The sequence below is a fragment of the Haliotis rubra genome, unplaced genomic scaffold (assembly GCF_003918875.1).
Source record: "Haliotis rubra isolate DU_JTF1 unplaced genomic scaffold, ASM391887v1 Scf226, whole genome shotgun sequence".
NCBI lineage: Eukaryota > Metazoa > Mollusca > Gastropoda > Lepetellida > Haliotidae > Haliotis > Haliotis rubra.
The window spans coordinates 927,915-951,535 of record NW_025766292.1 but is presented as its reverse complement, the minus strand read 5'-3'; the positions used below and the strand labels follow the sequence as shown (position 1 = coordinate 951,535).

Below are 23,621 nucleotides of genomic sequence, written 5' to 3'. Positions count from 1 at the left end.
AAATGTCTAATGGATGTGGAAATCAAACACACAAACAAACTCATGGTCTTGATATAGTCGGAATTGTATAGTTGACACCACTTGTTGCAGAAATGTCTAATGGATGGAAATCAAACACACAAACAAACTCATGGTCTTGATATATGAATTGTATAGTTGACACCACTTGTTGCAGAAATGTCTAATGGATGTGGAAAGTCACAACATACAAACAAATACATGGTCTTTATATAGTCAGAATTGTATAGTTAACACCACTTGTTGCAGAAATGTCTAATGGATGTGGAAATCAAACACACAAACAAACTCATGGTCTTTATATAGTCGGAATTGTATAGTTGACACCACTTGTTGCAGAAATGTCTAATGGATGTGGAAAGTCACAACATACAAATAAACACATGGTCTTTATATAGTCAGAATTGTATAGTTGACACCACTTGTTGCAGAAATGTCTAATGGATGTGGAAAGTCACAACATACAAATAAACACATGGTCTTTATATAGTCGGAATTGTATAGTTGACACCACTTGTTGCAGAAATGTCTTATGGATGTGGAAAGTCACAACATACAAATAAACACATGGTCTTTATATAGTCGGAATTGTATAGTTGACACCACTTGTTGCAGAAATGTCTAATGGATGTGGAAAGTCACAACATACAAATAAACACATGGTCTTTATATAGTCGGAATTGTATAGTTGACACCACTTGTTGCAGAAATGTCTTATGGATGTGGAAAGTCACAACATACAAACAAACACATGGTCTTTATATAGTCGGAATTGTATAGTTAACACCACTTGTTGCAGAAATGTCTAATGGATGTGGAAAGTCACAACATACAAATAAACACATGGTCTTTATATAGTCGGAATTGTATAGTTGACACCACTTGTTGCAGAAATGTCTAATGGATGTGGAAATCAAACACACAAACAAACTCATGGTCTTTATATAGTCGGAATTGTATAGTTGACACCACTTGTTGCAGAAATGTCTAATGGATGTGGAAATCAAACACACAAACAAACTCATGGTCTTTATATAGTCGGAATTGTATAGTTGACACCACTTGTTGCAGAAATGTCTAATGGATGTGGAAATCAAACACACAAACAAACACATGGTCTTTATATAGTCGGAATTGTATAGTTGACACCACTTGTTGCAGAAATGTCTAATGGATGTGGAAATCAAACACACAAACAAACTCATGGTCTTTATATAGTCGGAATTGTATAGTTGACACCACTTGTTGCAGAAATGTCTAATGGATGTGGAAATCAAACACACAAACAAACTCATGGTCTTTATATAGTCAGAATTGTATAGTTGACACCACTTGTTGCAGAAATGTCTAATGGATGTGGAAATCAAACACACAAACAAACTCATGGTCTTTATATAGTCGGAATTGTATAGTTGACACCACTTGTTGCAGAAATGTCTTATGGATGTGGAAATCAAACACACAAACATGGTCATAACATAGTCAGAACTGTACAATCAACATTACTTTTTGCAAACATTTCTTGAGGATGTGGAAATGGTTTTGTCTCTTTTATTTAGAATTTGAATAATATTTGGGATTGCATACCTTGATGAAACTTGGGTTTCGTCCATATACTGGCGTAGGTTTCAGTGTTGGGGTTCTTTCATAAGTGAAAAATGTTATATGAAGTAAAATTGACATTGGATATTTTCAAAGTAAAAGGCTGCTAAATAGACTGAACAATCTTCAAATTAACTTTACTTAGTACATGTATCTCACATCATTATTATTTTGAACTATTGACAAGTTGGATTGCAAACTGTCAGGTCATTGAACATAAGGGACCATTCATAATTTATGGCCAGGGGGGGGCTTGATGATTTTCATGGAGAAGCAATGACCCCCTCTAAAATTTATGTACAAAGTAGGTGAACCCGCCCTGCATGTCATGTACAAAATCGATGACCCCCACCCCACCCTCCCCGTTATATTTAAGCATAACTTTTAATATTTCTATGTACAAAATTGCTGACACCCCTAGTACATATGTACAAAATTGCTGACCCCCCTGCCTCCCAAGAACAAAATGGGTGACCCCCCTTAAACTCTTCATCACCCCCACTAGGCATAAATTATTTACGGTCCCTAAAATCAAAGTGTTTATTTATTGCTAACACTACAGGTAACATCTCAAGTAAAAGTATGAGACTTGTGATAGTTTATCATACAATAATAGATCATAGACTCTGTATTGGTAATAAGTAAACCTACTGTCGAAAGTTGCTGAAAGTTGCCAGTTTTGACCTTAGGTATCTTGTAATGTATTCCATTTTCTGAAGAAATCATCTACACAAGTAAAGGTGATGTTTCCAGTAGTTGTATTATATTTGTGCTGCATGTATCATGGACTGGGGATCCACACCATGCCAGCCTTGATTTGCCTACTGGGTGGCCTGGACTAACATTACATGTCATGGCCACACTGTTGAAATCAGATTAAGAAATGGTGGCACAGCTATGACTGGAGTGAGTTTGTTTAGTTTTACTCCACTTTTATCATTATTTCAGCAATATCATGGCTAGAAACACCAGAAATAGGCTTCACACACTGTACCCATGTGGAGTGTGTGGCCATTCAGTGTTGATCATGAACTTCTTGCTTCTAGACATAACTTGAAACTCATTACTATTAGCAGTCACAACATTTTTCCTAACCAGAGATTTAAATATTGTCTGTCAATTAGCCATTACCATGACACACAGTTTGTAAAAATATGCAATACTCGACCATCCCCTGATTGCTGCAGATATATGTCTCACACCAATATAACTGGAAAAGATTGATTAACTACTTTTTAAATCTCAGCATATTTTCTGTATCACTGCATAAAATATGACTGACGTGAAATGTTGCATTTGACCGCTTTCTGTATATTCATGGCTTTGGCAGTGGGAACTTATCACTCCAATCCAGCACTCCTGCAGAGTGTCAGTTCCAATCCTGCATTGGACCGAAAAGTACTAGAATCTGAAAAAATGTAATCCCAAATATAACATCCAGTGGTTTTCACCCTCTCCATTTTCTGGGGAGAACAGGAAGATAGTCCGCTCAGTGTGTTGACATTTCTGTAGTGTATACGCCCATCGAGTTGAAAGTGACACAAAGCGCAATATTTTGAATGAAGCATTGTTGTGATTATGTATTGGAAACTGACAACTGCACTTCAAGTTTTGATGATTATCCAACTGCGTAAACAACACGGATATATCGATACATTTAATGAGAAATTCTATTTGACAAGAGGAAGGGCAAAGATTGTTTACTGTTGTTGTGCGGATTTTGTGAACCCCTCCACGCATGGTCATCTGTGTTCGTTACACTTTTCGAAGAACTGCTATGAAAGAGACCTAACCTCTGGTGAAATATGGATACGAACAGGCAAAACTTTATAAGGATGCATATATCAGGCATTCCTTTTGACATTCCAAACAAACACAGAGGCCGAAATGTCAACTTGGGACTGAGACCGAGAGATTGCATTCCGGACGCGACATTGGTTGCAGGTGAGTGTTAAGATGTAGTTGTTTTGGAGCAGCATAAACACTCCAGTAGCTAGCTATATAAAGCAATAGTTGATGAAAAAGTACATAATAATTTGCGCTCATCCTATTTTCGATCAGAGATATATTTTCACCGCCACTGTTACTGTTACTCAGTAGGGCCAAGTCATCTATTTCCCGAGATGGGTGTGTTGTGGTGTGAGTGTGTGTGGAGGGATTGGGATGGGGGTGGGCATGGACAAATGAGAACTTGCAACATATGGGTGCGGTGATGAGAGAGAGCACATAATTATTAAAACATAATTAAACATAGTCATATTATTATTATTATGGGATATTTATATAGTGCACATATCCACGCACTAGTGCATACTCAAGGAGCTGGTATTTTTTTCCCGGCACATCGGCACATCGCATTATCAATCTCAACTCCCTAGGGAGTATACCACTCTTGCAGCCACTAGACGCACCGAGTTATTGTGGCTTTCTCATCCTAACGAGGTACCCTTTTACAGCTGGGTGGACTGGGACACATAGTTACAGTACTTTGTCCATGTTCACTGCACGTTGCTGTACCCGCAACTAGGTGTTTGCTCAATTCATGTGGCCACCATCTGGTCAAATACCAACGGATTCGTGGGTTCTTTTAAGTGCACAGGGTTGTGTACTGTACACTAGGGGTTGTGACAACACTGAAAGAGTCTGCACACAAAGTTGACTCCAAGGTTTTTACACCCGGTCACAGGTGGGCTCGAACCCGACACCTCAACCTCGCTGGATCACTAGCCTGGTGCCTTAGCCAGCTTGCCCACCGCGCCCCCTCAGATAATTACCACCAGGGACTGGTCCCCTACCATGTTAGAATGGTATGTGAAGTGTGTGTGTGTGTGTGTGTGTGTGTGGGGAAATTAAAATGTTGACTCTCACTCTTTCTCTCTTTAAGGCAATGTACAATAAATAAAATGAAAATGACTGCTCTGCACTGGCATAAAACTTAGGTATTTATGGACCCCTTGTAAAAACATCATGGCAGATGTATATATAGGTATCTTTTAACCCACTTTCAAAAATGGGAAATCAAGGAATATGTTCATTCAGATAATGTATTTCTTTCTGGGTTTTGTTTTTGGCAAATGTAAAAATGCTACTTTAATGCTATTTTTTAAGGTGTACATGGCAGCATTTCACATCAATGAAAACAGCCTAAATACACTAGAAGTGACCAAGACTGGAGAACCCAAGTGGGCAATCAGCTACCCCTATACCTAAACCAAGAGGCCAAGCCAGTGAACAAGAAACCAACACCTGGTAATAAAATTCAGACAATCAATAATTTTTTGTTGAACTGGTGCACTCCAGTTTGAAAAAACAACACTGTTCCTATTACTGCATGTTTTCCCCTAACTAATGAGTCAACACTAAGTCTTGTTTGCAAAGACACTGGTTTTTAATCCTCATATCTATTTTCCCTCTCAGCATTTGTTAAGACAAAAGTACTTACTTTTTTAGTGCAGATTTCAAAGAAAATTATTATTATGGTTGCCAAAACAAAATATACTGAAATTGTGTTACAAAATGTCTCTAATTCATTGTAAAATTTATTCACAGAGTATGTGGAATTTCTACTCATGGCCATTCTCAGAGAAGAACCATGTTTCCTTCCTACTGACTTGCAGGACACAACAACCTATTTTTCCAGGATATTCTGCATTTATAACAAGAACTGGTGAATTCACTGACATCAAGATATAAAATGAAATCATGTACCGGGTATATGTGTCTAGGATGTGAACTGAAACCAGTTGTGCCTGATGTCTTAAGGTCTATTGTATTCCTCTGTTTGAATCCTGGGACTTGTTCAGATGGTAAATGTGTCCAAATTGCAGTCATCACTTTGTGACATGGTGTTAATGGAGAGCAATCTTGTTTTCATTGGCTTTTACCAGTCCATTCAGTTTATTTACGCGCAAGCCTTTGCCTTCATGATGTTGGTGTACACACTGTATTCATAATTTTGTCATAAACAGTTTGTATGCAAAGAAATTATTTGCTTTAATTTGTGTATGCTGGTTTCTTGATTTGATCGCTGGTCTTTCTTTGGGACTGATCACACTTTACACATTACTACACTACTAGAACACAATGAAGAATTTTCTTTTTTCACTAGCTGACAGTTAAAGAGAAAGATAAGGATTTGTCAGTTCTATTTCTTGCATGTATATTTATTTACTATATCTATTATCAGCTGTTAAGGAGGTTACAGGTCTTTATCATTTTACATTTTATGTATATTTTGCAGATTTATATGACTAAGTATCACGACATATAACCGATGCTTTATGGAAATTGAAAATGTAATAAAACTGATGTTTGATGCACCATACCAGATCCGAAAAAATACACTAACGAATTTAGGGTACTTCTCTACAATACAGTTGTGAGATCGAAGTTATCGACTTCCGTAACGGTACGTATTTCATAGAAAAGATTATCACCATACTAAAACCTTTACGGATAAATTTAGCAGAAGACGCATTTTATAAAATAAAGCTGAAAGTTACTTAATAACCTTCATTAAATCATGAACTTCGAACGTAACTATTTCAGTGTTTACCTTCCTATACCGATGTATACCGGAAGACAGCCTCAACACATTGATCGAACATTGCCGTTATCATGACTGCAAACTTTACCGTGACCGCGGAAAAATTAATTCAGTGTGTAATCAGTTTTCCATGAACATGTGATAGGCAAGTGACTTGCATTCTAGTCTGCAGTAGGTCTATTCAAAACATAGTCGGGATCAGGATCGGGGTCATCACACGGCTGTATGTTGTCAACTGGTGGAATATTCCTGTCAGTCTTGCTGCTAGAAATACTTTCAAATTTAAAACGTTGTATGTATGTGATATTATCTGCATCTAGTATGCCATCCAAATCCAGGTTTGACTTCGTGGATTGATTTATTTGCTGAACTAGAAGCAGACCTCAGTAAGCGAACAGGCTCGGTACCACTGTATTTTCTGTGTGTTGATGTAGCGATTCTCCGGTATGACGTCACATGACCATCTACCTCATTATCTTGCGTAATTGCGTCGAGGGGGGTGCGTTTTAGATTCCTAAAACAAGCTGTATAATGAAATATTACCGTTTTTAACTGTATTTTGTGAATATTATATATACCCAGGGTTCATTAAGAGCGAAAATAAACAATGTGAAGTGACCTTTTTAAAAATCCTTTAAGATATCTATGCGCATGCTGTCTGCTATTCGACAGCCCACATACACTCATGTGCCATATTAAAGTTCACAAAATGGCCACTGTGATTCTTGCCAGCAGTAGCTGGTTTTTATAAATGAAAGTTTATTTCATCTTTAGGGGTACAAATTTGACTTAACACCTGTTACATTTTGTAAACAAAAGGGGAATAACTCTCGAGTGCGTAGTATGATGTCTGCTCAAAGTGTCATGGCACCTAGAGGGAAAGATCTTACTGCCTATCAGAAAAAGCTCATATTAAGATTGAATTCAGAAGGCAAGAGTGGAAGTGAAATAGGTAAAATAACTGGAATTAATACATTTGAGACGCTTGGTCAGCAACTGTGGGTAAGTACTTGATCTGGCCCCGATTTCTTGAAACAAACTTAAGTTTTTACTCAAATTTCAAACTGAGTTTGACAATTTGAAAAAGCCGAATGTTTAACTCAACTGAATTTTTAAAATAAAAAAGCCCAAAACAACTAAAGTAATCTATCCACCAAACTCAAATTGTCTACTATGTTTGAGTTTGATGTTGATTTCAGTTCATTCTGGGAAATGCATTTTCCTGCGTCTTCTCAAATTTGAGTAAAAACTCTAACTTACTGGTAAGTCAAAATTCAGACTTAAGTTTGTTTCGAGAAATCGGGGCCTGGGCTCGAGGTCTGATGTGGTGAGTGAATTATATGTTATGTAAAATGCATGCAGAAGGACAGGAATGGTGAAATGAGAAGCAAAAAACAAAGGTTTATCTGACAACACTTGATTGATTAATCACTATTTTCCTGCATAGTTGACTTGTCAACAGTAAGCTTATTTACATAGATATACTAAAGCAGACAGAATACACCCATATCTTGGCATGTCTGTGTAAAAACAACATGTGTTGTTGAAAGCATGAGCCAACAATATGTTGATTGCTTGCTTATTGTGATGATACTCAGCAATGGGTATCATGAATATAGTCGTCATGTGCACTATCTCAGCTGACCAATGACACATGACACCTATGTCTAAAACCTGAAAAATGATCATTTGATAAACAAACGTGAGTTGTAATATACCGAAAACTACATGTAATTAAATATTGGCTTCTTGCAAAGATGCTTGCTTGAGGTTGAAAACATTTACAACTTCAGGTGTAATGGACTTTTTTTCTTTCATGTGGATATTGACAATTCATTCATGTGGATATTGACAATTACATTCCTAAAACAAGTTTACTGTTTAATATTTAAGATGCATATAACATTTGTATGTGTTATTTGAAATATTTGTAGCAAAAGCTATAACTAAATTATATTGACATTGGAATATTTCATTTTTTTATAAAATAATATTTGAGGATAAAAAAAACTGGTAGAAAATGTGATTTCAGCTGATTTCTACGCTCCTCACATAGTTTTTTAGAAAATTCACTCATTAATAATAATTTCTGCTTGTAAGGCAGTGTATAATATACAGTGGTAAATGGTAAATCATCATGTCAAATCATAATGTATTTATGGCTTCAATTTATATTGATCAAGTTTGTTTCCGCCTGTACTTTCACTCCATTTCTCTCCAGAGATACGATGTAGTTTTTCCAGTACGTAATATTTAATTAAACTTTTACAATTGTTCAGGTCAGCAAGCTAATGTTAAAGGAAGTATCATGAGTATACAGACAGAGAGGATATGGTAGCATTTCCCTTTGTAATGAGATCTAACATCTCATTGAAGTACATTTCCCCTCATTTACAACACTGTGATGCTGTGAATATCTAGAACCGTGATGTCTGTTCATGTGGGTTTTGAGTTGTCGGTGGCTGCACGTTGTTGCACAGAAAACTTCTAATATTTAGCAGCCTGGTTAGAGCATCACAGAACTTCCTGTCATACATTGTGTAAATTAAAGGGTTGCAGAACTGGGGTAGAGTGAGGAAGAGGAGGCAGATAGCTCGGGATGTTGCCTTGAACTGGGTAGTGTTACGGAAGTTCTGGGCCTTCTTGTCCACAATGATCACAGCACTATAGGCCAGCCATGTGAGCAGGAAGATGAGGATGGTGAGACTGATGGGCTTCAGGGCCTTCAGGTGGGCTTTCCACGTCATCAGCAGGTGATGGTTGGACTGGTTCAAAGGGCGAGTCAGACCGGGGATGTTTTTGGTCTTGGACCGTACTGTCAGGAATATGGATATCTGTGTAACGATGACGATGAAGATGCAGATGATGAAGAGGATAGGGCCTATGATTGTGATGTATGTGTGTTCTCTAAAGTTGAATGTTGTCACAAGAGTGCACACCATCATGCCTTCATGGAAGCTGAAGCTCTGCTTGGCCAGAGGAACAGTGCCAATGACGAGGACAGAGGCAATGATGGGTGTAATGTAGATGTGTGGACGGTTAGCCCAGCTCGAGTTGATGTACCAGAGAGGATGAAGGATGAAGATTAACTTATCAAGAGAGGAGACTGTGTAGAGCATCATGCTGGCAATCCCAGTGGTGAACGTAATGAAGCCTTGTATCTGGCACCAGGGACCAGCAAACCCAGCACGGACAACACTCAGCACGGACATCACAGTGGGCAGGTTGAACACAGCGAACAGAAGGCTAGCTACAGCAAGGCACAACTGGATGTAGTATGTTGTTTCATGGAGTTGGCATTGTCTCAGGACAGCTGTGATGACAAGAGAGTTACCTCCCCCCTGCCAGCAGTAACGAAATAAACATAAATATGAACTGAGCAGCTGCCTCCGGAGCATTCGTTCCAAACAGCGTGGTCTTGTTAAGGCTGGTGGAAGTTGTGTTCCAGTTGTCGTACATGGCTTCTCACATATGTACTAAGTGTCTTCAGTATAGCCTTCAGAATCTGGGTGTTGGAGCACTAAGTTCCTTCATTGTCACAAGGAGTATTTTAGTAAAAGCAGTATGTTTAGAGGGACTTCCAAAAGTATTCCCCAGTGTTCACCCTGAAACAAAACAAAACATTTCATTACTTAAGTCTGAAGAGCAGAGTCAACGAGTGGTGAATCAAAAACATTATTCAAAATAATTATTGGCTTGATGTCCAGTTTGGCTGGCACAGGTAGAAATCTTTAGACCTGGGTACCCAAGGTAGCTTCATTTAATTAATTGATTAGTTAAATCCCATATTCATTTGAATTTATCCTAAACAGGTGCAGATTGTTCAAATTAAATACTTGAATTTGACATCTGCTTTCATTGAAACTTCATTTGGTGAAGTAATAATGAACTAGTGCCAACCACATTTAATATATTTCTTTACAATTTTTTCAAATTTTTCTGGTAAAGAAAGTATCATTAGTATACAGATAGAAAAGATATGGTAGCATTTCCTTTGTTATGACATCTAAAATCTCATTGAAGTACATTTCCCCTCATTTACAACACTGTGATGCTGTGAATATCTAGAACCGTGATGTCTGTTCATGTGGGTTTTGAGTTGTCGGTGACTGCACGTTGTTGCACAGAAAACTTCTAATATTTAGCAGCCTGGAGAGAGATGAGGTGAGGTGAAATTGGGTTTAACGTCGTACTTGAGAATATTTCGCACATATGATGGCATGCATGCGTGTGTATGTGTATGTGCGGCTGCTTGTACTAGCGTAGACTGAAGCTGGTTTTATAGTGCTAGCCCACTGAGATACCACGCTAATAATAGTTTCTCAGACAGCTTCTCCACAAATGACCAACTCGGGGCAGACCTTGTGAAGGACTTCACCTGGTTTACTCCCATAGCTGTACCGTCCAGCAGTACATCGCCATTAACAACATCAAACTCAAATTTCAGATTCTGTCCAACAACTTCAGCACGCTTAAAATAGCTGTGGAATTCTTGTTAATAGTATTATTATTTTGCCGAACTTCTATATTTATAACTGTGAGTTATATTCATTATTAATCTTATGAATATGTCCCTCTAACACTTGGTCACCTTTTGTTTCTGAAATTCGTTTCTGAATCCAGAGGTCTAGGCTTGAATTTAATTTCAAAAGTTCAAAGTTTTGTGTTGTGTTGTTCTTCTTAGTGGTCCTCCAAGTACTATCCATGAGATTTATCTCCCCTATTGGAAACATGCGGAAAGCCTCAATTATTCCAGTGACTCACATGCATACATGTGTTTACTTGTTCTTTGAAAAGGCTCTGTAAAAGTTTTCTAAGGTTGGGCTGATTCTTTTCTATCTATAATGGGTAAATCTAAAGACACTAAATCTATTTCTAACTAAAGGAACTACATTTATCTCCAATTTGTGGGAATTTCATGCCACCTCATGATGATGAATGTGTAGATACGCCATGCTCCTTTATTTCTCATCAGGTATGTCATCACTTATTGCCTGCTGCATTTGAGAAGTATGTATGTGTTCATAAGCCAGAAACGGCAACAGAAAAAGGTGGCTATGAAGTTTCGCACCATGACTTAAGTCATGATTCTATAAGCTGAAACTGTCATCCGCCAGTCAGTCGGACTTGGGGAAGCCTGGCATCCTCCCTGTCCCATCTGATTTAGATATGCCCAGTTACCCCAGAGTCAGTGAAGCCAAAGTTTGTCAGAGAGGAGCCCTTTTCTTTTAAGCCATTTGGAGATCTCATTAAAGGATTAGCAGGTCGGATCTCATCACCTTCATAGGAGAGACCCAGCAAAAAGGACGTATGACCTCCATCGAAGAGAGCCACAGCACTGTCAGCTACTCTCATGTCAACAGATCACATCACACATTGCCCAAGCTCTGGAAGTTCAGCACAGCTGCAGGTATTGGAAGTCAGAGACCATACAGACCATCACTAATCATGTTTTTGGCCATATACAGAGGGATAACAGGATCAAGTCTATTAGTATGTGGTCCTTAGCATGGACCTTACAGATCATAGGAACTGCTTACACAGCTATTACAGCAAGCATCATCGCCTTGACGAGAGGTCCCCTCTATGACAGACACAGGAGGTCAGTGTCACCTGAAGCTTTCAGCAGCAATGACAGAAATCACAAGAGTACCTTACTTAAGGTACCCATGAAAAATTATGACACAAAACCGTAAACTTTAAAAAGTCCATTCAAGCTAAACCTGTGGATTCAGAAGCAAGTTTCACAAAAGGGAGGAAACCAGATGGCCTCATAAGCTTGAAGAAGAAATTGGCAAAGCAGCTGCAGACTTAATGCTCTGAAGCTAAACTGTTAAATGGCGTGAATTACCGCTAGGTGTTTATGTTATCTTTGGTGTTAAGCCATTCCAATACAGTTATCAATTGTTTCCTTGGGGTTCCAGGTTAGAGATTTATCCACACTAAATTATAACTATTTAGAGATTTGTTCACACCAAATTATAACCATGACTGTCAGAGATCTCAAAGCTAAGGCAAGAAATAATCAGCAGAACATATGGTGTTTGTACTTATCTGACAGGTTGGAGGATGGGTGTTAATTCCAACATTGATGTAAAAAGTGTTAAACCCATCATAGCTAGCAAAATCAACAAAGAGTTAGATGATTTGAAAAATATGAAATACCAGTTAACAGTTAAAATATCATTAAACAGGAATAACCTGGATGGTAGTACCAACTATACCGAACCTTATTTCAGAGGCCATCAAGAAGTAATACCTGAATCGGATTCTATAAATCCAACAAAAGATACATCATTCCAGTAGATACAAGAAACTTTAGAGCAATTGCTTCATAGAGGTTCCGGGTTAATCCTTTGAAGGAAGGACGTTTTTACACAGGCACTTTACAACAGAATGTGGGTATATTCAGTGTACGTTAGTAAATCTACATACATAAACACACATTGGATATAGCAAATTATAAGCCTTTGAAACGTGGATCTTACATAGATTTGCCTCCATATTATAAGAAAAAACAAGCCATAATTAATAATTTAAATAACAATAATAACTGCTTAAGGGGCACTGATCCAGAGGGATTAATGTTTTGCACCAACAATCTAATTACGTCAGGTGGTCAGTCCCTCTCCCCGCGACTGTGACGGACACGGGGACTGGGCAACTGTCCACCTTGGCAGAATTTCTTCAACCTTACCATTGGGTAATAAAATTGGTGGATGCCCATCAGATGCCATTATTTGAAAATATCCTCATTAGTTCTTGTCTGATTGTGATAAAGTATCCTAGCAGTGTTTGCTTTTTTGGAATTTCTGATGCGTGGTTGGTGTAATAACTTATCCAATTTGATCCTATATCTGTGTTTTTTACCTCGATATTTAATCATGTCATGAAACAATGTGATGTCTATTGACCTATGATATTAAAAACAAAGATTTGATTTGTCTGAATCTGTAAACTAAATCACCCCCACTTGCTGGAAAAACCTGAAAATTTACTTTGGTAAATAGGTATATACAGTTTAACTATATACATAGCAAGTGTTTCTTAAGGGACAATGAAGTTCTGTTCATATCCTCAAAACAGAGTCGACCCCTAAGTGTTTTAGGCAGTTAAAATTGCATGCAATACTACTCCATGCTGTAACCCATGTTTGGTGGTATGAACACGCTGATTGATTAATTACTTTTATCTTGCACAGCGGATTTGTCAAAAGATGGTGTTTATGTATGTAGATTTACTAACGTACATTGAATATACCCACATTATGTTGTAAAGTGCCTGTGTAAAAACGTCCTTCCTTCAAAAGATTAACCGCTAATATGTTGATTGATTGTTCATTGTTGTCTAACTAAATTACTTTTTTAAAGAATGGTCGACATCATGCAAATAGTTTGGTTCAATGTTTATTTCAGTACTAAGGCCACAGGCCTATAGTACATGACACTACAAAATATACTATCAGACATAATATACAAATATAAATATAATTGTAAAAGGTGACACAGCTAAATTGCAGACTCTTATTTTGTAATTATGTTATTTCTGTACATGTACATGGAGGCATGATAAATGAACAAAGCGAAATCTTGCAGAACTTTATTATTTGTGTTTGAACCATTGTCAAATAGTTGTCAGATGTGCTAGCTTGGGTGACCAATTTAGCTATAAACCAATGTTAAATACCAATCATGTGACCAGTGATAAAAACTATCACTAGTTATAACGTTATATACATTTTTTTTGCATATTAGACTGTTAAATGACACATGACTTGGAACAGGTTGCTTTGTCAGCTGCAGGTAAATGGCATATCATTCCTTTATATGGATATTGATGGATACATTCCTGGAACAAGGTAATAGCCCAATATTATTGCTATAAGATATGTTGTAGCATTCAGCAGAATCATTCCACTCCCTTTTTCTTCGCTGTGAAGTTCAATGAGACATACACTAGTTTCAATTCCAGCATGTGCGTGAAATTTGATTCATCTTGGCATAAAGCATGTAGATATTACAGTCATTTCATAAATTCACAAAAAAACAACCCAGATCTCGTACTTTTGATGAAGTTCCAAAATGCATAAAAGTATTATAATATTAGAATTAGAATTATACGAGAAAAATATAAAGATGTATATTGACTTCAGGTATAATTTTCTGTCCTAACATTTTGTATCATTGGCAGATGATGTTAAACTTCAAACTAGAATTTAATTGTATGATCCTAGACCAGCACCTGATTAAAACAACAATTCATTAAAACATGATTTCTTACCTTAGCTGCATGAGGTTGTGGTCATCATAGATATACACTGGCTTTCCCTTCTGAATCCAACACAGCAACAGCTGCTGGCATGGTCTGTACTAACCGGCTGCTGATAGGCAGTGATGGCTTGGTGTGATAGATGAACACAGGATAATGATTATAGCTGCTATATCTGAAGCTGTGACATAATGAAATGTGTCAATAAGTTTGACATTTAGAGTCTTTCTTGGCAATGTTCAATATCATGCGTTTTTCTTAGTCTCAGAAAAGTGAAAGCTTCAGCATCACAGTCTAGATATAGATACAATAACCATTTTGGTCCTCTTTCCACATATTATTTTTAGACTTATTCTGTAGGCTTAATATTTGAATGGTTAATTTCAGAGAATATGTTTGTAATGTAAAAATGATTTATGCCTTGCATGTTATCAGATACAGTTAAACCTGCAACAGCCTTTTATGTACAATATTATGTAGATATGCATATTTATGTACATGTAAGCATCTGTTGGGAAATATAAACATAAATGTAAGAATAATGAAAATATAGTTACAATGACAGAATTAGTACTGAGTATGTTTTATTAATTTAAAGAAAGTGCTCACATTATTTTGTCTGCAGCCCAACCTATTAGTAGGTAAAACTTTAAGCTTTGAAAAATAAATGAATTAAATAAGTGTTTCAATTAATCTTCTTGGCTTGCTAATAATACTTTTATAATACTTTTAGGCAAGACCATTTTATTTCTTGTTTTATGAATCCGCCGGTCATATTTTTTCAAGAATAAGAAAAATAATATTTTTTACAATTTCCCCGCTCGAAAAATAAAATCCTAATGTTAAGAGCGAGACTTTGACTATGCAAGGCAGTTTGGTGGACACTAAAACACTGGTATTTGTTATTAGAGACTTTAAACTGAATTATCGAACAATATTTGGGTCTGAAATCAGTGCTTCAAGCACCTCAGAGAGTGTGAACTTGAAAAACAATGCCAACTCTTCTGGGGTTTTGCCTTGACTGGTGATTTTAAAAATAAATTGTATTCCCTCCTGCCTTTAGGTTTTCCGAGGACAAAAGTCCATAAAACAAGAAATAAAATTGGTCTGGTCTTATAATACTTTAGTAATACTATTAGAATACATAATCAACTGTCTGTAATCATTTTCTTTCCAGAGCATAACTAAAAAAACTTTCAATATTTTTCAACAAAAATTTGTAGATATATCAAACAGGACCTAAAGTGGTGCCTTTTGCTATTTGCAGAATTTTGGCATTTATATTTTTCGGGATTTCTATGGAAACAATTTGGACTAGGTCTAAAAAATCAATTGGGACTTTAAGTAACTGTCAGATGATTTGTTCTTTCAAATTTGTGGGGGCCGGGGGGATTTGTCATCTTCTGATGAATCTCGTTTATTCAGAAGAGCTACAGATCTTTGTCACAGTATTATTTTCCATGTATTTGTTGCTCACAAACTGGACAGCAGCAGTGTGATATTCTCAGCTCTGGCCACCTGGGTTCTGTGAGTAATGTACTAACATTAGGACATCTTCCTCCTCAGTGTCCAGTCATAGATGAGAAAAGACATTATTGTGTCACACAGACTGATTTGATTCATTGCCAGACATCATGCTATGCCGGCTTGTGTTTCTTTAGGTCTCTGTCATTCAGGGTCAAACTAGTTTCAGATGTGATATTCAGTATGGCATCCAGCTAAGGAACCCTGATTTAACTTGTTTACATTCAGAAATCATGTCAAGCATCTTTATCCGAATTGCTTTTGAAGTTGATTTATTACTGATGAATTAGTTTTGAATAGGTCAGAAAACACATAAAAATAAAGCAGTGTTTAATGTAGTTTAGTACATCAAGTGCTTATGACATGTTATGCCATGTGTCCTCCGTGTTGGTGTGAGAGTGTGTACACTGTGTGGGTACATATGTAGGTATGCATGATGGGATGCTCCTGTGATGTGTGATGCTCCTGTGACGTGTGATGCTCCTGTGGTGTGTGATGCTCCTGTGGTTTGTGATACTCCTGTGGACACACATCACAGGAGCATCACACATTCAGGAGCATCACACACATCACAGGAGCATCACACACATCACAGGAGCATCACACATCCAGCAGCATCACACATCCAGGAGCATCACACACATCCAGGAGCATCACACATCACAGGAGCATCACACATCACAGGAGCATCACACACATCACAGGAGCATCACAAACATCACAGGAGCATCACACATCCAGGAGCATCACACACATCACAGGAGCATCACACATCACAGGAGCATCACACATCCAGGAGCATCACACACATCACAGGAGCATCACACACATCACAGGAGCATCACACACATCACAGGAGCATCACACACATCACAGGGCATCACACATCCAGGGCATCACACACACATCACAGGAGCATCACACATCACAGGAGCATCACACACATCACAGGGCATCACACACACATCACAGGAGCATCACACACATCACAGGGCATCACACACATCACAGGAGCATCACACATACACAACAGGGCATCACACATCACAGGGCATCACACATCACAGGGCATCACACACATCACAGCATCACACACATCACAGGAGCATTACACACCACAGGAGCATCACATCATCCAGGAGCATCACACACATCCACAGGAGCATCACACACATCACAGGAGCATCACACACATCACAGGAGCATCACACATCACAGGAGCATCACACATCCAGGAGCATCACACACATCACAGGAGCATCACACATCACAGGAGCATCACACACATCACAGGAGCATCACACACACACAGGAGCATCACACATCCAGCAGCATGTACACACAGGAGCATCACACATCACAGGAGCATCACACACCACAGGGCATCACACACATCACAGGAGAACACACACCACAGGAGCATCACACACAGGGCATCACAGGAGCATCACACATCACAGGAGCATCACACACCACAGGAGCATCACACACACATCACAGGAGCATCACACACATCACAGGGCATCACACACATCACAGGAGACATCACACCACAGGAGCATCACACACATCACAGGACATCACAGCATCACACACATCACAGGAGCATCACACACCACAGGAGCATCATCACACACCACAGGAGCATCACACACATCACAGGGCATCACACACCACAGGAGCATCACACACACATCACAGGAGATCACACATCACAGGAGCATCACACACCACAGGAGCATCACACACACACAGGAGCATCACACATCACAGGAGCATCACACACATCACAGGAGCATCACACACCACAGGAGCATCACACACCACAGGAGCATCACACACCACAGGAGCATCACACACACCACAGGAGCACACACACATCACAGGAGCATCACACACCACAGGAGCATCACACACACACAGGGCATCACACACACCACAGGGCATCACACACATCACAGGGCATCACACACCACAGGAGCATCACACACATCACAGGAGCATCACACACCTCATGCATACCGTCACAGGAGCATCCCATCATGCATACCTTCATACGTACTCACCCAGGAGCATCACACTGTGGAGCTCCAGGAGCTCCTGTGAGGTGATACTTCTGTGATGTGTGATGCTCCTGTGGGGTGATACTTCTGTGACGTGTGATGCTCCTGTGGGGTGGTACTTCTGTGACGTGCGATGCTCCTGTGGGGTGATACCCTGTGGTGTGTGTGATGCTCCTGTGGGTGATACTTCTGTGACGCAGATGCTCCTGTGGGTGATACCCTGTGGTGTGTGTGATGCTCCTGTGGGGTGATACTTCTGTGACGTGTGATGCTCCTGTGGGGTGATACTTCTGTGACGTGTGATGCTCCTGTGGGGTGATACTTCTGTGGTGTGTGTGATGCTCCTGTGGGGTGATACTCCTGTGGTGTGTGATGCTCCTGTGGGGTGATACTTCTGTGACGTGTGATGCTCCTGTGGGGTGACACTTCTGTGGTGTGTGTGATGCTCCTGTGGGTGATACTTCTGTGACGTGTGATGCTCCTGTGGGGTGATACTTCTGTGACGTGTGATGCTCCTGTGGGGTGATACTCCTGTGGTGTGTGTGATGCTCCTGTGGGGTGATACTCCTGTGGTGTGTGTGATGCTCCTGTGGGGTGATACTTCTGTGACGTGTGATGCTCCTGTGAGGTGATACTTCTGTGACGTGTGATGCTCCTGTGGGGTGATACTTCTGTGACGTGTGATGCTCCTGTGGGGTGATACTTCTGTGACGTGTGATGCTCCTGTGGGGTGATACTTCTGTGACGTGTGATGCTCCTGTGGGGTGATACTTCTGTGACGTGTGATGCTCCTGTGGGGTGATACTTCTGTGAGGTGTGATGCTCCTGTGGGGTGATACTTCTGTGACGTGTGATGCTCCTGTGGGGTGATACTTCTGTGACATGTTGTGCTCCTTTGGTGCATGTGATGCTTCATGTTGATATTGGTATGAGTGAGAACTTTGACTTGTTTGTTGCAGGCAAGTGGGCAGATGGGCAGATCTTTGCTGCAGTTCACCTGGAGCCTCAGGTTCCATTCTGATGTGTAAGTAGTTGTGACAGTCAGTAGCAGTACATTCACATATCATACTAAGGTCTGGTGTTATACTATTGGGTGCAGAACTAGCAAATAGTCTCTTATGTGATCCTGTCTCCATGTCAGTAGTCATGTTAGTTTCTATGCCAGGGAGTACTGTTTGCCACATCAGAGTGACTTTGAATGTATTCATGTATGTTTGTTCGCCAAGCGGTGCTGTTTGCCACATCAGAGTGACTTTGAATGTATTCATGTATGTTTGTTCGCCAAGCGGTGCTGTTTGCCACATCAGAGTGACTTTGAATGTATTCATGTATGTTTGTACGCCAAGCGGTGCTGTTTGCCACATCAGAGTGACTTTGAATGTATTCATGTATGTTTGTACGCCAAGCGGTGCTGTTTGCCACTTCATAGTGACTTTGAATTTATTCCTGTAGGTTTGTACGCCAAGCGGTGCTGTTTGCCACATCAATGATCATCCTGGTGGTTCCATGTCACAGTCTAATATCAGACCTGCAGGTGGAGGTGACCGAGATGAAACTGTGGCTGGAAGGTAGGTGGTTGGTACTGTCTGGGGGCCAGGCTAATAACTTGTCCTGTCATTGTTGTTTCTCTGCCTACAACATAGTCAGTAGAACTTAATACACCTGTTTGTCCATTGTCTGCCCTCATGTCTTCTGTATGTGGATGAAACTTTCTATGTCACCCTGTGGGTATGGCCATCACATGAAAAGGTTAGGAGTGACCTTGTGCACCGAGATTCTGGAAGCTGAACCTATGTCTCATGGACATGACCTCTCCTGCAAGCTTTCCCTATCCCTGATGACATGTGGAAGTTAATTTTTGTCTGTAGAACATCGACTCACTCCCAACATTTTTTACAATAATGCAATAAACATATTGCAATAATGAAACCACTATCATGAGCAGATTTACAATTTGGAGGTGTTTTAAGGAACTCATCATATATATTAAGTACTGACATATCATTAAAAGTTAACAAGGAAGAATCCTGATTTGATGTATATTTGTGTACAACATCACCATATGCATCACACATATGATACAAAATAATGTTTATCTTCAGTACCATGTATACTCAATAAATATGTCTTCTTGATTCCCAAATACTGATACCTGTGAAGATCCAGGTTAGAATTGATCTTCAGTAAGGCATGCTTGTCGTAAAAGCCAACTAATGGGATCGGGTGGTCAGGCCCCCTACCTTGCATGACACATGTCATCGTATCCCAAATGCATAGATTGATGCTCATGCTGCTGATCACTGGATTGTCTGGTCCAGACTTGACTATTTACAGACCGCCGACATATAGCTGGAATATTGCTGAGTCCTGCCTTTAACACCAACCAACCAATGATACCTTTACCGGTACCAACAGTGTGCACCTGTTTAAAATTATTCTTGTTAATTTAACTTACCTGCTCAATGATATCAGAGTTCATAGGTACATCAGTAAGGTTTCAAATCTTACGTTAGTCAATTCATCCATGGCTTACCTCCGATCTTTGTATGACAGGGCTAATGGACAGAGACCCTGACTCCGAGTGCCGAAAACTGGCACTCCAGGCCTTGGTGCTGCTGGGGAATGTGGTCAAACAGGTATGTTGATATAGTGTTTTATTGCTATCAAAGTTAAAGCAGTTGCTTGTCATGCCTAAAGACCCAGGGTCAATTCCCTACATGGGTAACATATGAAGCCCATTTCTGATGTTTCCCGACATGATATTGCTGGAATATTGCTAAAAGTAGTGTAAAACTCACTCACTCTGCTTGTATTAGGTGTGTGTTCCCACAAACAGGCATGTTGATATAGTGTTTTGTTGCTATCGAGGCCTAGAGTGAAGTCTGTCATATTCTGCTTGTGATGTGAAGCTGCAGTCAGCTATGCAGTCAACTACAAGAGAAACACAATCTTTGCTAGCCATACAACAGAAGTCTGAACCTTTTAAGATGTACAAATAATCAATTTCCAAATTTTCTCAGCTAACAATTTGTTAAATCAAATATATTTTCTTTTAATTTCTTCAATATACACACACAAAAAAATATATATATATATATATTCTCTTTTAAATCATTTGGATGCAGAAACACAATAACTGAAGAAACACATACACATCTCTGTTCTGCCACAACAACATATGGTGAGCCCTGGACAAAACATGGAGGTCATCTCACTACTTGCAAAAGTGCTTCTGATGATGTTTGCTATATGGCTGAAATAATGCTGATACGATGTTGAAGCTTCGCTCAACAGGGTATGAATTTTACAATATAACTGCATAATTTTAAGCAGCTACCTACATTTGGACTGGCCACCTCCGTATACTAATTGGTCCAAGTATATTATCCTTTTCCCAAGGACACATGAACACTTATGCTGACATTTTTAAATATTACAATTAACTGTTACATGTATTTTCACAACTCCATTTGAAATGTTTCTGCATTTATATGATGCGGTAAACATTTATTGATCTCAATTCTGCAATGTCATGGAACCAAGAAACTAATACTGATTGAAGCTTACATAACTGAACTTAACAACCTAGCTATACATCATATGGTATCAACTGGTTATATAATAATCCTAATTCAAGGAAATGCTTTCTGTCAAACTGAATTTAAGACAAACACTATATTCAAGTCAGCCCGCCAGATGTACAATGTTTGGTACAGTTTGTGCCTTGAACTTGTATTGAAAAGGAAACATACTGTAGTTAAAATATTGTGGACTTGCAGTCTTACTGACTTTTGTTACACAATAAGATTAGGTTTTCTGATCAACATCTCAAATTACCTACACACATTTATGGACAAGGTTAATCTGAGACTCAGTGATTTACTTCATGTGTAGAATAATGGTTTAGGCTCCGGGGGCTTGATCAGTAATGTTATCCGTAAGCTGTGGTCATAATGATGTCACTAATGTGTTCCAGGTGGCCAGTATATTGGCTTGTCAGTGTTAATGAAGAATGAGTAAGCAGTCAGTTGCATGTATGGAGGGTTTGTTCAGTATCTCCCAATACCATTGGAGATGGTTCAATATGTACTGTTTCAAGATTTTGTGTATAGTTCATTCATGTGGTGAGAAACAAATGAACTTTCAAACTGTTAAATTTATTACGTTAGTCAACTTGTATGCCGATCTCCTGAGACTTGATGTGTGTTAATGGGGGGAGCTGCAGGTTATGTGACCGGTCTGCACAGATGTGGTCCAACAAATTCACCTTTTGAACAGAATAAACTACAGACTGAAACATGTTACGCTTCTCATTCTTCAGTGGTCATAGCATCTGGCACAATTCAAGGAAATGGTGTATGTATACTTAATAGTGGGACTCAACTTACATGTTCCGTTTCTTTAGATATTTCAAGTTCCTCCTTCCTCAAATCATCTTTCTGAGAAAGCATTCTTGGCTCTTGGATTTAAATTTCTTTGGCAACCAATGGACCAATGAAGCAGAGACATCTATGCTTGTTTACAGATTGCATATATCAAGGAGAATACAAAGTTGTCAAAAGACAGTAGGATGTTTTGTGTCATTTTGATACCCAAACTTGGAAACAACTACAATTTGATTAAATTGTATGGCATTATAAACACACTTGTAAAGTTACACCCTGAACCTTTGTATTCAGAAACTTTGACAGTTTGGTACTTATTATAAACTTGTTATATGATATTATGTATACATTGTTACATGTTACATTTGTGACTGCAGTTTGAGAAGTGTTCTTGAAATATAATCATTTCAGATATATTTATTGCCAGTATTTATATATTGCCAGTATTCACTGATGTTTAGCATGTCAATTTCATGACTAGGTGAGCTGCAGTTGATGCGGAACAATGTTTGTCAAATATTGTTGTCTTGTTGCAAGCTGAATGTTGGAGGAAGTTCCTCAAAGAGATTTGAATATTCATAACAGTTTATGTCAGTGTGTGATCAGCTAAATATTGAGGTGTGTTTATTCCCTACAGGAGCTCCATACCGAATCATGACTTACAAATCTTCCCACAAGAGATGATCGCAGTAGATGGTTGATGAAGAATGTCTCCCAGTTGCATGCTGGACAATCTCCTGGCAGTAGTAGTCGTCAGGACAAGAAGGAACCAGAGGTGCCCCCCTGTGGAGGTCATAGGGTCAAGGTGAACCACGGGAACCCATGTAAACTGAGAACCACATTACTTACCACACATTAAGAATGGTGAGAAACATGGTGTCAGAATTAAATAAACATATGAAATTAAAATAATGTTTTTATTGCAAAAGGAGCCCCTTGGATGCCAGGACTGGTTGTGTGAGTCCAGAATTATTATTGACCTCAATTATGTTCCTTTATTGGTTTGTTATCTTACCAGTGCCAGTTTGGGGTTCTTGTAGTGGATGCCATCAAGGACCAGTACTTGGTGGGACCAGCTGTGCAAACTGGCACCCTGTTACCTGGCAACAAACTATTCCACCTTTAGGTCATAAATTTGGTTACCCAGCTATGTGAACTGTTTCAAAAACCTTCTGGTCTATGCTGAAAAAAATAAACGGACAAGCGCATTTGGGA

The 23,621-nt window shown here is 39.1% G+C and overlaps 1 protein-coding gene across 1 annotated transcript in view; it reads left to right on the top strand.

Annotated features, from left to right (window-relative positions):
- Positions 1–23,173, top strand: part of LOC124277700 (telomere length regulation protein TEL2 homolog) — a 68,689-nt gene extending 45,516 nt beyond the window's left edge. The window contains 4 exon segments of the mRNA XM_046713429.1: positions 18,981–19,045; positions 19,474–19,589; positions 20,575–20,657; positions 23,044–23,173. Coding sequence (XP_046569385.1) covers positions 18,981–19,045; positions 19,474–19,589; positions 20,575–20,657; positions 23,044–23,064 — 285 coding nt within the window. The 3' untranslated portion in view covers positions 23,065–23,173.
- Positions 23,174–23,621: the final 448 nt, after the last annotated feature.